The sequence below is a fragment of the Camellia sinensis genome, chromosome 8, assembly GCF_055761805.1.
Source record: "Camellia sinensis isolate YWXY chromosome 8, ASM5576180v1, whole genome shotgun sequence".
Classification (NCBI taxonomy): domain Eukaryota; kingdom Viridiplantae; phylum Streptophyta; class Magnoliopsida; order Ericales; family Theaceae; genus Camellia; species Camellia sinensis.
The window spans coordinates 129,584,991-129,598,546 of record NC_138968.1 but is presented as its reverse complement, the minus strand read 5'-3'; the positions used below and the strand labels follow the sequence as shown (position 1 = coordinate 129,598,546).

At 37.0% G+C, this 13,556-nt stretch overlaps 2 protein-coding genes across 2 annotated transcripts; one reads left to right on the top strand and one right to left on the bottom strand.

Moving 5' to 3' along the window:
- Positions 1–403: 403 nt before the first annotated feature.
- LOC114258615 (uncharacterized) lies at positions 404–11,293 on the bottom strand. The gene is made up of 8 exons (XM_028198600.2): positions 10,789–11,293; positions 9,685–9,747; positions 9,183–9,278; positions 7,378–7,425; positions 3,501–3,572; positions 1,559–1,617; positions 977–1,067; positions 404–865 (listed from the first exon to the last, which is right to left on the bottom strand). Exons 1-8 carry the CDS (start codon positions 11,152–11,154, stop codon positions 701–703), a joined length of 960 nt encoding a protein of 319 aa, XP_028054401.2. The 5' UTR covers positions 11,155–11,293; the 3' UTR covers positions 404–700.
- LOC145797112 (peptidyl-prolyl cis-trans isomerase 1-like) lies at positions 6,188–6,717 on the top strand. The gene has a single exon (XM_082883454.1). It carries the CDS (start codon positions 6,203–6,205, stop codon positions 6,671–6,673), a length of 471 nt encoding a protein of 156 aa, XP_082739580.1. The 5' UTR covers positions 6,188–6,202; the 3' UTR covers positions 6,674–6,717.
- Positions 11,294–13,556: the final 2,263 nt, after the last annotated feature.

Sequence of the window (13,556 nt, the reverse complement as noted above, 5' to 3'; positions counted from 1 at the left end):
TGGTCATTCAATAGGCTCCTTGCTGCCAGTCTCTGCTTGCTGGCAAAAGCAAGCGTTTCACTCAGTTTTACCTGCCACTGCCATCCACACCGAAGACAATGAAGTTTTCTAAAAGACCCCATTATTGGAGGAAGACCACCAAGGTATGAAAGACACAGGACTAAAGAGAGTCAAAAAAAGGATCTTCTGATACATAGCTCAAATTTATACCATGCAAGCAAAAGTTCCAAGATTCACCGAGATATAGAACATAAATAAAGAAAGACTAATTGGAACGATCATTCCATTGGAAACCCTAGGTCCTACTAGAATTGGCGGAACAATAACACACTGACAAAGAATACACTAGATACAGTACACGAAGGAACTATGCTAGCTAGCAGAGAGAGAGAACCACAAACAGTGAAATTAAAAATGAAGTTATCTTTCAAGGACTATTGGGCCCCCAACCCCAGGATGGCTCACAAAATTGAAGATTCCAAAATGATGGTAGTATCTGTGTTGCCAATGCTGCAGCACAATAAGCGAAAAAAACCTAAAAGTACAATACAATACTTTAGTGTGATCAGCTACATCTAAAGAGGCAATAATAGATTTCACTTTTTCATATGAATCAACCCCAAACCACCTTAATTGTATTCTAACAAACTGATGATCGAACAAAAATAATAATAAAGAGTAAGGGGAGTGTGTCATGTCATCATCTTCTTCTCACAGCTACAGTTGGCCCCCCACGGATCGCCGCCGTAGTTTGCTGTGGAATTTGAGAGGCTGATTGGCCAGAAGTAGCCTGCTCCTCAGGCATATTCATAGCTTGGGTGATAGCATTCATCACAATTATTCCAAGAGGTATCAAATACATCCACTGAAACATAGATAACACATACCAAAGGCAAGGTGTTTTTAGAAACTGCGGTGAGTCGAGTAATGAGAATTATTATTAATGAAAGGAATTAATAATTCTTTGACTACTTACATATTTAGCCCAAAATGATCTCTCTGGTGGCTTTACAACTTCACCCTCTCCAGTCTCACCACCAAGGATCTCATCCACAAATGTCACAATTCTGTTTCAAAAATTGTAATTAGCAACTTCAAAAAAAGGTAAATACAAAAATTAAATATGATGCTCATCATCATGGTCGAGTGAGAATGCAGCTAGGCATTAGACGAAAAGGCAGTAAAATCTATTCATCGAAGGTAATTGATTAATATGAATGATCGTTACAAAAATGATAAATATCAAGAATAGGGTCATAGGATTTGGTTTGGAAATATTGCATAAGCATTGCATAAGCAGCAGGTTTACATCTAGGCTGCCATTAAAATTAAAGCTTGACAAGATTTCGTTACACCACCAAGAGAGAGAGAGAGAGAGAGAAGATTTCATTAGACTAATTCATCAGTAACATATACTTCTCTGAAGATTAAAACTTGACAATACTTCGATTTAGCTTTGCCTTTTAGGACTCCACTATTAATGTATGCAGTCAAACCCTCAATAAAAATTCTAAGAAAAATGATATTGGAACGTATCAAACAATAATAAGCACCTTACCTTGGTGCCTGCTCGCTGTTCTTTAAGACGGTGTGTGAGTTGAATGACCACTTTGCAGGCTGAAATAAGAGACAACAAAATACTGATCAGTGGTTTGAGTGATGGACCTAAAACATCTGAATTCTATTCTGAATCAATCTTTTCTATCCTCACTGATCGAATTTCAAGTTACTGTATGATATCAATAAATTTTAACTCTTTTTGTGGTCTCAGAAAAGGAGGGAACGAAACAAACTAAGGCAGACCAAAATGCGAAAATTCAAAAGCCAATGCAACAGCCAACCATTGAGAGAGAAAACAAAGGCCGTATCAGAGAACATCTCAAGGAAGGACCCAGCTAGAAGTAAAGTCTTAGATCAAGATCAGAGCCCTTTTCTTTCAAAAGTTGATAGCTGAACAATTGAAGTTCGTTCGAAAGTTGACATTTGAACGACAAAATGATGTGAACTAAGAATATTTGTGGTATGCGAATAAAAGTACCCAAAATTCAATGCTATGTAGACTAGCTACAAATTGGTGGGGGTGAATTATGAAAAAAATTATAAAATCAGTGTTAAACTCAACATGACCACCACTAATACAAGTTCTGAAGGGCATCTCAATGCAAACTTCTCCAAAGAATTGTGAACATTTGGGAGGCCTGTGGCACCTAAAGTCAATACTTAACTCAGTACTTGATCTCTAGGAAGTTCCTTTATCAATATTAGGGGTAATTGTAAAAAATGACAATTAAAAAAATATGTGTACAAATATATCTCGACATCCTGCCATCCCTTCCTTCGGCTGAAGTGGAGTAGGAAATGAAAATTTTCTAGAACTAGCTGACTTCATATAAAAAAATTGTGGGATTGCCTCTTATAATTTGGAGGAACATCTTAAGAAAAAAAGAAAAGAAAAGAAGAGAAAATTCCTTAAGGCTGTGCTTGGTTCATAGATTTGGGTAGAGATTTGGAAAAGGAATTGGAAAAAGTGTGTGAAATGTAGTTATATTTCATTCACATTTCACCAATCTTTTGTTTTTTCTTTTCCAAATCCATGAACCAAACACCGCATAAAAGATTTTGAAATCTCTGGACAGCAATGAAGCTCTTAAGACTTAAGCCACATGCTTGATTTTCAAGAAATATATACCACAAACACTCAACCCTGCAAACCTCCCTCTCTCTTTCCACACTGTGATAGTTTTCAGGCAAGATTTCTCAAGCAAATGCATGGGATTTCAGTCACTAACCAGTTATAAACTATTCGGGAGGAAGCAAATCATAATAATTACCAGCAATTAAATAAAGTAATATTCATACAGCATGGAGAACAATAAAAACTGGATGCTCATCGCAACAGAGGCTCCAAGTGGGTTTTGTTAGGCTGAGAAATCTTTGTAAGAATCATAATGTTAACCAAAACCTGACCAATTTATCAGTCATGTTAGAAGGTTTGATACAGAACCCAAGGACCACTATAATTGGCCAACCAAAGCCTGACCCTCCTGACCTATCTACTCCATTGATTTGATATAATTCACTTTAGAGCTGAAAAATATGAATTTTTTTCTTGTACATCGTTGAAATAAATGAATTCATAACAAATTAAAACATCATGTTGAGCCACAACACCTCACAATCAAAATTGAAAAGTTAAAAATCTAATCATTCCCAAGATTAAAATTTGTTAGATACCATATTTTCTAAGAACAAGCTTATTAAGGAGATATAAGCCCCCAGTAGGGTAGCCCTGAAACCGATTCCAAACACTTGAGTTTGGCTAATTGGGTCAGCTTCTTCCCTCTTGGAGAAGTGTTGACTGCAGCAGCCTAAAGAGATCAGAAAAAAGACATCTAATGTAGCTTCTGCATTCTTTCTCAATAAATGCAGTAAAATTGCAATCACAATAACCCATGAGACAGAGAGAGAGAGAGAGTAAAAAAATGTTGGCCCAAACTTACAAGTTTCAATTGCCGAGGATATGGACATGCACCAGGAGAACCATAATTAACAGCCAAGATATTAACACCGTCCTGTAATCAGACATTGAAAGAGAATATATATATATATGCACGAGAACAGTGAACTTATGTCACAGTTTCTATCTGTCAAGAAGTAGAATAATGCAGATAAAAATTGAATAATAAACAATAGAAAATAAAGCAGAACATACAATAAATAAAATCACATCAAAAGGAAATATAACTATAGAAAAACAAAGACATGAAAATAGGAATGATAGTAAATTCACTGAATAATCGTTATAATACTTCAATGGTACACCTCATAAAACCAATCATGTCTCCCCATGCTTACATTTCCATACATGTGTCAACAACAAAAACTTTTCCCAACTCATCTTTATTTTTTCATTAGGCAGTGGAAACCTGTAACTTCTTATTTACTTCTTTCCTAGTATCATGTCATACATACATCTAGGGCATGTCAAATTGCTTCTATTACTAACCAAAAAGGTATACAAATGTGTAAAAAAATGATGTATTATTGATTGATATTTGATTGATAGATTACAAGATTCCTATACAATCTATATATAGAAGAAAATGTGGTAGTAGGTGTAGTGGAGGTGATAGTGGGTTAGGTGAAGTGGAGTGTGTAGTGGAGTAGGTGAAGGTAAAGATGGGAAATTCTAACAGCCCCCCGCAAACTCAAGGAGGAGAGAAACTAACCAACTTGAGTTTGGAGAGAGTAACAAAACAAGAAAATACATAAAAATAAAAAAGGATAGGAGACACTGTATGGTCGTGTCAGACCGTTGGTGAAGACACTGAAAGGTGGTGTCATAACGTGGTAGAGGACACTGTATGGTGGTGTCATAACGTTGTAGATGACACTGTATGGGGGTGTCATAACGTGGTAGAAGACACTGTATGGTGGTGTCAGACCGATGTAGAAGACAGTTTATGGGGTCATGTCGGACCGTTGTAGAAGACAGTTTATGGGGTCATGTCGGACCGTTGTAGCAGACAATGTTGTGATAGTTGTTGTGACAGTTTACGGAGTCTTGCTGGACCCTTGTAGAAACTAACCGGAATCAATGTCGGGACAGTTTACAGAGTCTTGTCGGACCCTTGTAGAAACTAACCGGAATCTATGTCGGGACAGTTTACAGAGTCTTGTCGGACCCTTGTAGAAACTAACCGGAATCTATGTCGGGACAGTTTACAGAGTCTTGTCGGACCCTTAAAAAGTTGCACCCTCAAAAGGTGTGCCCAATTTTGTCAAAAGGCGTGCCATCAAAAGGCGTGCCCAATTCATCAAAAGGCGTGCCATCAAAAGGCGTGTCCACTTTGTCAAAAGATGTGCCATGAAAAGGCGTGCCAGTTTGTCGGGCGGCAAGAGGCGCGCGATACGCGTGGCTGCCTCGGCTATTTAACCAAGACGAATGCTGAGGCTGAGGCATACCATTCTGAAACCTCTGAAACCAACCCTTCGCTGAAAAAACTCTGCCTCTGCGGAGAGAGAAACTGTGGAACACTTTGTTGCCATTCTGTCACCAACCCTTCCGAACATTACCAGTCTGAAATTGCTATTTCGCTGAAACACTTAGCAACCCAAAAACATGGCCTCTTCTTCCCGTCCAGCTACCCAGAACCTGCTCACGCTCTTTCCAGAACTGAACGAGCCCACAAGAGAAATAACTGGTGCGGTGGCCAGTGAACCTCAACCAAACACCTCTGGTTTTGCTCCATTGAACTTTCCGATGCGGTCGGTGGAGCAAAAAATGGCGGTGCAAACTGATATTGAGGCTAATCAGTATACTCTGAAGTCATGCGTGGAAACCATGACGGCGGTCACAAATTTGTCGAACCGGCTGCAGAGTAGGACAAATGAGGTGCAGCATTTAAATTCCCAGCTGGCTCTGCTCCAACGCATGTATAAGGATGCGCGAGCAGAGATCAGTGTGCTAAAGGCAGAAAATAAGGAACTGAAGCGGAAGGCCACCGTGATGTTCCGATTTGGAGGGCCGCCATATGCTGCAGTGGAGGAGCAGGGAGTAGTGATCATGCCCAGTGGAGTGGGAAATATGGAGACAACACCGGCAAGGGCTGCCCAGGACGGAGGCAAAAAGAAGAGACCTGCAGTAGAGTAGAGGAGAAAAAAATTCCGCCTGTGGATGAGGTTGTTGTTGTTTTTGTGTTTTTGTGTTTTTGTGTTTTTTTTTTTTTTTTTTTTTGTGTAAAATGGTGATCGGAGTTGATCCTGATATGAATAAAATGAGTCTATTGTGCAAGTTCGTCGTCTGCCTGTTTGTTTGTTTTTTTTTTTTTTTAATAATAATAATAATAAGAAGAATAATAATAAGAGAGGACAAGCTCACATGGGTGGAACCAGCAGAGGGGTTTGATGTTATGATTGATTATTTTAATATATATATATATATAATAAAATAAAAGAAAAGATGGGTATAAAGAAAGTGGGGGATATGGGCGGTGGATGATAATGGTTTTGGATGGAGAATGGAAAAGAGGATAGAATAATAAGGAGAAAAGGGAATGGGAAGATTAAAATAAAAAGAAAGGAAAGAGAGGGATACTGTGAGAGAGAGAGAAATTGAAACTAAGAAGACAGTCATTTTAGCAGAAACCCAAACAGGAGAAGAAAGAAAAAACCAGAGCGATCTCTCTGACCAGCCTCTGAAATGGGAGCTTTCGGATCAGAAGCTCAGTGCTCTGAGAGAATGGCAAACCCCAAGGTGTTCTTCGATATGGCCGTCGGAGGTCAATCGGCCGGGAGGATCGTAATGGAGCTCTACGCCGACACCACTCCCCGCACGGCGGAGAACTTCCGTGCACTTTGCACCGGCGAGAAAGGAGTTGGAAAGAGCGGCAAGCCTTTGCACTACAAGGGCTCGTCGTTTCATCGCGTGATTCCTGGATTCATGTGCCAAGGAGGCGATTTCACCGCCGGAAATGGCACAGGAGGCGAATCCATCTACGGATCAAAGTTCGCCGACGAGAACTTCGTCAAGAAGCATACCGGAACCTGTGGGGCTTCTTCACTCCTCCGGTCGCCGGAGCTGACTTCCGGGCAGCTTTGGTCGCCAGTTGCTTCCTGGGTGCCTTGCCGCCGGTGGATTTTCGGGCAGTTTGCTTGGTACGTGCTATTGTAGAGAGAGAAAGTGATAAAGAATAGGGTTTCTGGTGTTTGGTTTGGTGATGTTGTTGAAAAACTCCCGCGGGCAGCGAAGGCAAGGTTGCCGGCCGGCTGCCCGCCGGAAAGAAAGGAGTATATGCCTAAATCTTATCGCTCTGATACCATGTAAAAAAATGATGTATTATTGATTGATATTTGATTGATAGATTACAAGATTCCTATACAATCTATATATAGAAGAAAATGTGGTAGTAGGTGTAGTGGAGGTGATAGTGGGTTAGGTGAAGTGGAGTGTGTAGTGGAGTAGGTGAAGGTAAAGATGGGAAATTCTAACAAAATGATACTCTCGGCTCTTCATTTTTTTTCTTTTTGATATGCAACAAGTATAGTAACCAATAAAACTAAAGACATCGAACATGATTTATTTTGGCTTTAAACCTTTATGGGATACAAATTTTGCTTCTCACTGCCTCCTTATCATGTCAAAAAAGTGTCTAGTTATTAAAATGTCCTACATATCATAGATTTTACACTCATATGTTGGGATCCTAGCCTACCCACTACCACCATCCCAAAGTAGCGATTGCACCAATTTAAGTAATACTGAAGATTTCAACAGACAATTAATAAAAATCATTTAAGTACTAGTCATCTACAAGCATGTACTACACAAGACATGATTCCAGATGCACAAGAGTGTTGTTCAAATTGAAATATTACCATATGTATAACAAAATGTTCATCCAAACGATCCTGTGGAAGGCATCTCTGGAGGTAAAGGAAAACAACGGTTAACCACATATATATGGAAGAAATGTAGAAAAATAAGATAATCACTACAGCTAGAATTTACTGAATGGTAAGTGCCTGGTCAAGTTATATTCAACCACATAATTTTGGTAAAATACAGAAACAAGATAAATTATTGGAGAGAAACTGCTTATGCACTCATGCAACAGAACAAGTATCACGAAATTTTTGAATTAACTCAAAACTATTAAAAATAAGGATTTTTTGATGTATAAAAAACAAATCAAAGAAAAGACCGTGGACTCCATTGTAATGCATTACATATCAAAAGTTCGAACTACCTCCTCTTGAATATTAATCAATCTTACGTGGGCTTCTTCTTCCCTGTTTCTATAAAAAATAAATAAATAATATCATATTTTGTCTTTATTAGAAAACCTTATTGGCTTAAACAAAAAATCTACTGATACAAATTTGTAGGTATTCCAAATCAGTCATGGCAAAGAAACAAAAAATTGGTATTGAAGTAAACAAACTCCACTACTTAAGCAATCAAAAGAAGGCCGTTCAAAAACCAATTGGTGCAATTTCTTAAAAAAACAAAACCAAATCAAACTAAACCTTGTGTTCCAATTTCTTGAATGCATATAAAAAATTAGAAAGATAAGGGAAGAGAGTACTTTAGTGCCAGTCAACACCATAAGTGCAAAAGGCCTGACTTGGGAAACCAACACCAAAAGTGATTCCCATGCTTGTTTAATTTCCACAAGAACTGAATTAGGAAATGCAATAAAACTGGAATTCCATGTTTAGCCTAGAGCTACTTGGGGTTGCTTTTGCCCAAATGCCCTTTTCCAAATGCGGTTTTCAATTGTTTTCCATTTCAATGTTTTTTTCATTCTACCCTGAGCAAATTGATAATTTCCCAACTGCCCATCTGACACAAAATAGACAACAAACAATACAAAAAGAAATTTCTCGGCCTCATAAAACAAGAACAAACATGTATTACTTAACGACCAATAACATAAAATGTAGCTGCCTAATTTTAGACTGATTCCATCTTTTTAAAGTTTATAGTTGTGGTAGTAACACTAATAAATGATAAAATTTTCTCATATTCCATTATAATTCAAGTCAGCAAACAAATAAATCACTTTGTAGTAAGTGCAAAAATAACATTTCATCATCCACATCAACATTATTAAATCCAAATGCATAGAATCGGTAGATCATAACTTTTGGCAGATAAAAGAACTTTTGAAAAGTAGCATTCAAACCAATTACAAGAACAATCACCTTTTCCACAACCAATTTTAGAATTTAATTCGCCATAAATTGTTGCCCCAACAGGCACAATGTATATATTCAGATTCAGCTAGTCTCTACACAAGTTTGATGGTTTCACAGTTCAAGATCTAAATAAAGTAACAAAAGAAACCCCACCCCCCCCCCACGGGGGACTAATATGATGATTCAAAGAAAAAAATTATCACCCAACTTAAGGGAATATTACATCTTAGAACATAGGTCAGAACCAACCTGTTTCTAGCCATCAACTGACTTGTTCAAATTTTCAAAAATTTCATACCCAAAAGAAAAAAACCAGACACGTGTGTACTTCTGTCTACATACATAATGCATACACGAGTGTGACTGTGCAGACACTTTCTATTTTATTTTCAAGCATATCACTGTTATGAAAATTAATCAAATCGATTGTGAAGAAATCGATAGATCCTTCGTCTGTAGAACATGACTGATGAAAGACTTACCGCTTTCACTGATGAAATGATGTAATCCCTCCCTGGAGGGCTCAAAACATTAGATGGCACTCTTATCCTGTAGAAATTGTCGCCTTCCAATAGCTTCTGCAATATCATAGCATCAACAGTTATTTCATTTTCTTTGGATTAGCTTATTGCATCAACGTTGCATAATGCAATAAGGGAAGATAACAAAAGAGAAAAAAGTTATGTCTCTTCTTCTTTCCTATTTTGTTTATCCTGCACTCACCATGAATGGGAAGAAATTTAGGAAGAAAATATGTGGCATAGCAAATCAATAAAAAGTTAACATAACTTTAAATAATATCTAGGTATTTTCCTACCTTAACTTTTCTCCACACTTCCTTTTCCAAACCAAACAAGGAGAAATAAATAACTTCTCCTACCTTTCCTTCTTTTTTCTCTTATTCCTTATTATTTTCTTTCTCCCATGTGAAAGATTACATAAAAGAAAAAGATGGAAAATGTATATATGGATATGATGAATTACCTTGAACTTTTCCTTCTCTATTTCTGTAAAAGCCTCCCTTGAAAACCTAAGTTTGGTAAGAGTCTGTTACAAGTAACCTATAACGTTAAACTACCAAAGGAATGGAAAAACACGAAAATCAAGTATACATAACAAACAAAAAGAAATAAGAAATGGTGAATTCTAATAATGAAAAAATAAAAATAAAAATTGTCAAAAAAATTTATAACTTCTCTTCTAAGGAGCCCTACACATAACAAACAATAAGAGTATTTTTCTTATCTACAACTATTAACAATCCCACTTTCATAAACTTTTATCAAATCTCCCTTAACCACCTCCTAACAATCTTGGAAGACAGAAATAATAAAGCCATCCGGTCCCGTTATTTCTCTCTCACGCAATCAAAAATTACTTCTTTAACTTCCAATTCTTAAAATGGCGTTTCAGGCCAAGAGGACCTCCCACTAGCTAATTGAAAACCACTCAACTCAAGATCCTCAATCCCTAGTCTCACAGCCACACCCAAATATTACAATTTCGAATAAAAGAAAAATACTTCATTGACAATTTACTCTTCTCTCACCACAATACTTGCAAATTCTAACTCCAATCCCTTAATGAATTTCTTTTTCCTCTTCTCATTTTGCCAGTGACCATGAGTACACTAGGAGAAATAGGAGGAGCAATGAAAGAGTCTATATAACACTGAATAAGACTCATTAGAGTAAGACAACCATTCCACTTTGCATTGATTTGATGAATATTCTTTTCCTAACGTCTCAATAAGCAATACCACATAACATTCAAAGTTCAGTTCCCTTCCACTCACTCTCCTGATTTTCACTGTAGCATCACACACTAAAAGATAATCCAAAGTAACAAATTATATACTTCGTATATACACAATTGAATTCCATCTCTCACACACACCAACAAAGTAACTGTCACAAAATCAAAGCAAAATCAATCAAAAATCTGTATCCATACCCGGTAAAACAAAACAAAAAGCAAAATTTAAATCCCAAAACACAAAATTAAAAAAAGAAAAGCATAATATTTGAACATTCTTTTTTCTGCTTCCAATTTTCTAGGCAACCAAACAGGAAGATAAAAACAGAGGACCTGTCCGCCGTGAGACCAGGTCTTGAGGCGAGCAGTGAAGGTGCCGGCGGGGGAGAAGTCGGAGTCCCCAAAGGCGTGCTCGAGCGGGAACTGGACTTTGGAGTCCGGACCCGGATCCGATGATTTCGTTCGGGCCGGGCTAGTTGGCTGTGAAGGAGTAACAGTAGCAGGTGGAGGAGGAATGGATCGGGTGGGGGTGGTGAGTTGGAGATCAGGAGGAGATCGGGCCCCTTCGAGCCCGAACTCCTCGTCGTCTAGCAAAAGTTCGTCGGATTGAAAAGCCAACGAAGACGATGATAAACACATTGATATCACTACTATCGTTGTTATTAAGAACCAGTAGTGTCCATTCTTTATTCTCGTCATCGTCCCAGAAAGTGGCAGGAGAGAGAGAGAGAGAGAGAGAGAGAGAGGTGTAGGTGTTGGGGTTGGTGTTGGTCTGGTGTTGGTGGTCTAACGTTGAGAGTTGTGACTTTGAGAGCATCTCCGATGCACTACGCATACAATACGATACTTGTTAGATACTTGCTAGTTAAAATGTCTAGTGTAATTTATTTTTTTTAATTTTAATACATTAAATATATGATTAGGTATTTTAAGGCATTTTATCTATTTAAATATTACTATAAAGTATATATTTTATTTTACCTATCAACTGTTTTATATTTTTACTCCAACCATGCTCTTTATTTTAGCTATTAATCCAAATACTATTAATTTTATAGAATGCCACGTCAACAACAAATATGGAGGGAAATGATCCTAATGATTGAATACATTTTGCCTAGCGTTGAAGGCTAGCTACATGTAGCTAGTGAATATGAGTTGAGCTAAAATGTCTAATCATATGCCTAGTGCGTTAGAATTGAAAAAAGTGAGTCACACTAGGCATTTTAACTAACAAGTATGATATGCCTAGTGCATTGGAGATGCTCTTATATGTAGCTAACCTTCAACGCTAGGCAAAATGTATTCAACCATTAGGATCATTTCCCTCTATCTTTGTTGTTGACGTGGCATTCTATAAAATTAATAGTATTTGGATAAATAGCCAAAATAAAGAGTGTGGTTTGGAGTAAAAACATACAACAGTTGATAGGCAAAATAAAATATATACTTTATAGTATTATTAGATAGGTAAAATGCCTACTACCGTTGGAGATGCTCCGAGGAACCTTTCTTCGTTGCTTAAAATAGTTAATAAAAATAAAATAAATAAAATTGATTTTAACGTAATATGTTATATTTAATTTATAATTTATTTTTTTTTTATAATTAAAAAATAATAATTATCTATTCATGCCTCGTTTGGTAATAGACTATTTTAGTAATTTTTTGACTTTTTGACTAAAATATGAGATAAAAAAATAGATGTTTGTGTGACTTTTTGAATTTTTACGAAAATATGTACAAAAAATAGAGAGAAAATATATTCTTTGACTTTTTTGTATAAGTTATAGGCTTTTTAATTTTTTTAGTAACTTTTTAATTTTTAAACTAAAACAGCTACTTTTCAAACGAAGTCTCCGACACAAATTATTTAATTATGTCAAAATAGTTATAAATAATTAAAATAACTAACTTTCTAAACAGGCGAGTAAGAGCATCTCCAATGGATGGCTAAATCAGCTGCCAAAGCCATAATATAGCAACTTGGGCAATCTTGGCTTCTCCAATGGCATGCTATAACAGTTGCCAAATTTGGCAACTGCCAAATCATGTGCCAAATCTGCCAAGTCACCCAAAATTAAACTGTTTTCTTCTTTTCCTCCTTTCCTTTCGGTTGGGATTTTCCAGAATGCATGAAGTTTTTTATAAAAGAAATGAAATTCACCATGTCGTTTAAAACATAAATCATCATAAATTAATCAGAATGAACAAGAATTTCAGTAAATTCATCAATATTCATACCAAATTCATCAAGAATTTCATCAAATTCATCAATATCAATATTCACAAATTCATCAAGAATTTCAGCAAATTCATACCAAATTCATCTTCAAAAATTTCTCCAATATTCACAAATTCTCCAATATCAATATTCACAAATTCATCAAGAAAAATACCTGGATGAGAGAAGGTTGATCCGAAGGTGGATGATCTGGTGGTGGATGAGAGAAGGTTGATCCGAAGAAGAGAGAGAGAGAGAGAGCTTCGGGTGAGAGAAGATGAGAGGGTTAGCGCTTCGAGGGATAGGGGTAGGTGGATGATCCGAAGCTCTCTTTCTCTGAAAATCATTGATCCGAAGCTCTCTCTCTCTGATCTTCACTGATCCGAAAAAGAGAGAGAGAGAAGGCGAGAACTAGAGATGAGAGGCTAGAGACACTGATCCGAAGTGATTCGAAGGATAGAGACACTGATCCGAAGTGTTTCGAAGTGATCCGAGAAACAGGGGAGAGAGAAGGTGATCTTCATTGATTCCAAGTGTTTCAAAGCTCTAGAGGATAGAGACACTGATCCGAATGATAAAGACACTGATCCGAAGTGTTTCAAAGTGATCCGAGAAACAGGGGAGAGAGAAGGTGATCTTCACTGATTCCAAGTGTTTCAAAGCTCTAGAGGATAGAGACACAATTTCAAAGCTCACTAATCTGAAGTTCAATGGGCAGAGACACAGAGATGAGAGGATAGAGACACACAATTTCATTTATTGCTGAGATCCATGTGCTACTTTATTCATTAAAAAAAATTAAATAAAAACATAAGTGAAATATATCCACAACGGCTCTTTTTATGTTAAAACGGCTATAAAAAAAATGGCTTTTTTT

Excerpts from the sequence above, each read along its gene's own strand:
- LOC145797112 (XM_082883454.1), top strand. The coding sequence starts at position 6,203 with ATGGGAGCTTTCGGATCAGAAGCTCAGTGCTCTGAGAGAATGGCAAAC.
- LOC114258615 (XM_028198600.2), bottom strand. The coding sequence starts at position 11,154 with ATGACGAGAATAAAGAATGGACACTACTGGTTCTTAATAACAACGATA. Across the intron at positions 9,279-9,684 it reads TAGAGAAGGAAAAGTTCAAG|AAGCTATTGGAAGGCGACAA; the intron begins GTAATTCATCAT and ends ATGATATTGCAG. Across the intron at positions 3,573-7,377 it reads AACATTTTGTTATACATATG|GACGGTGTTAATATCTTGGC; the intron begins GTAATATTTCAA and ends GTCTGATTACAG.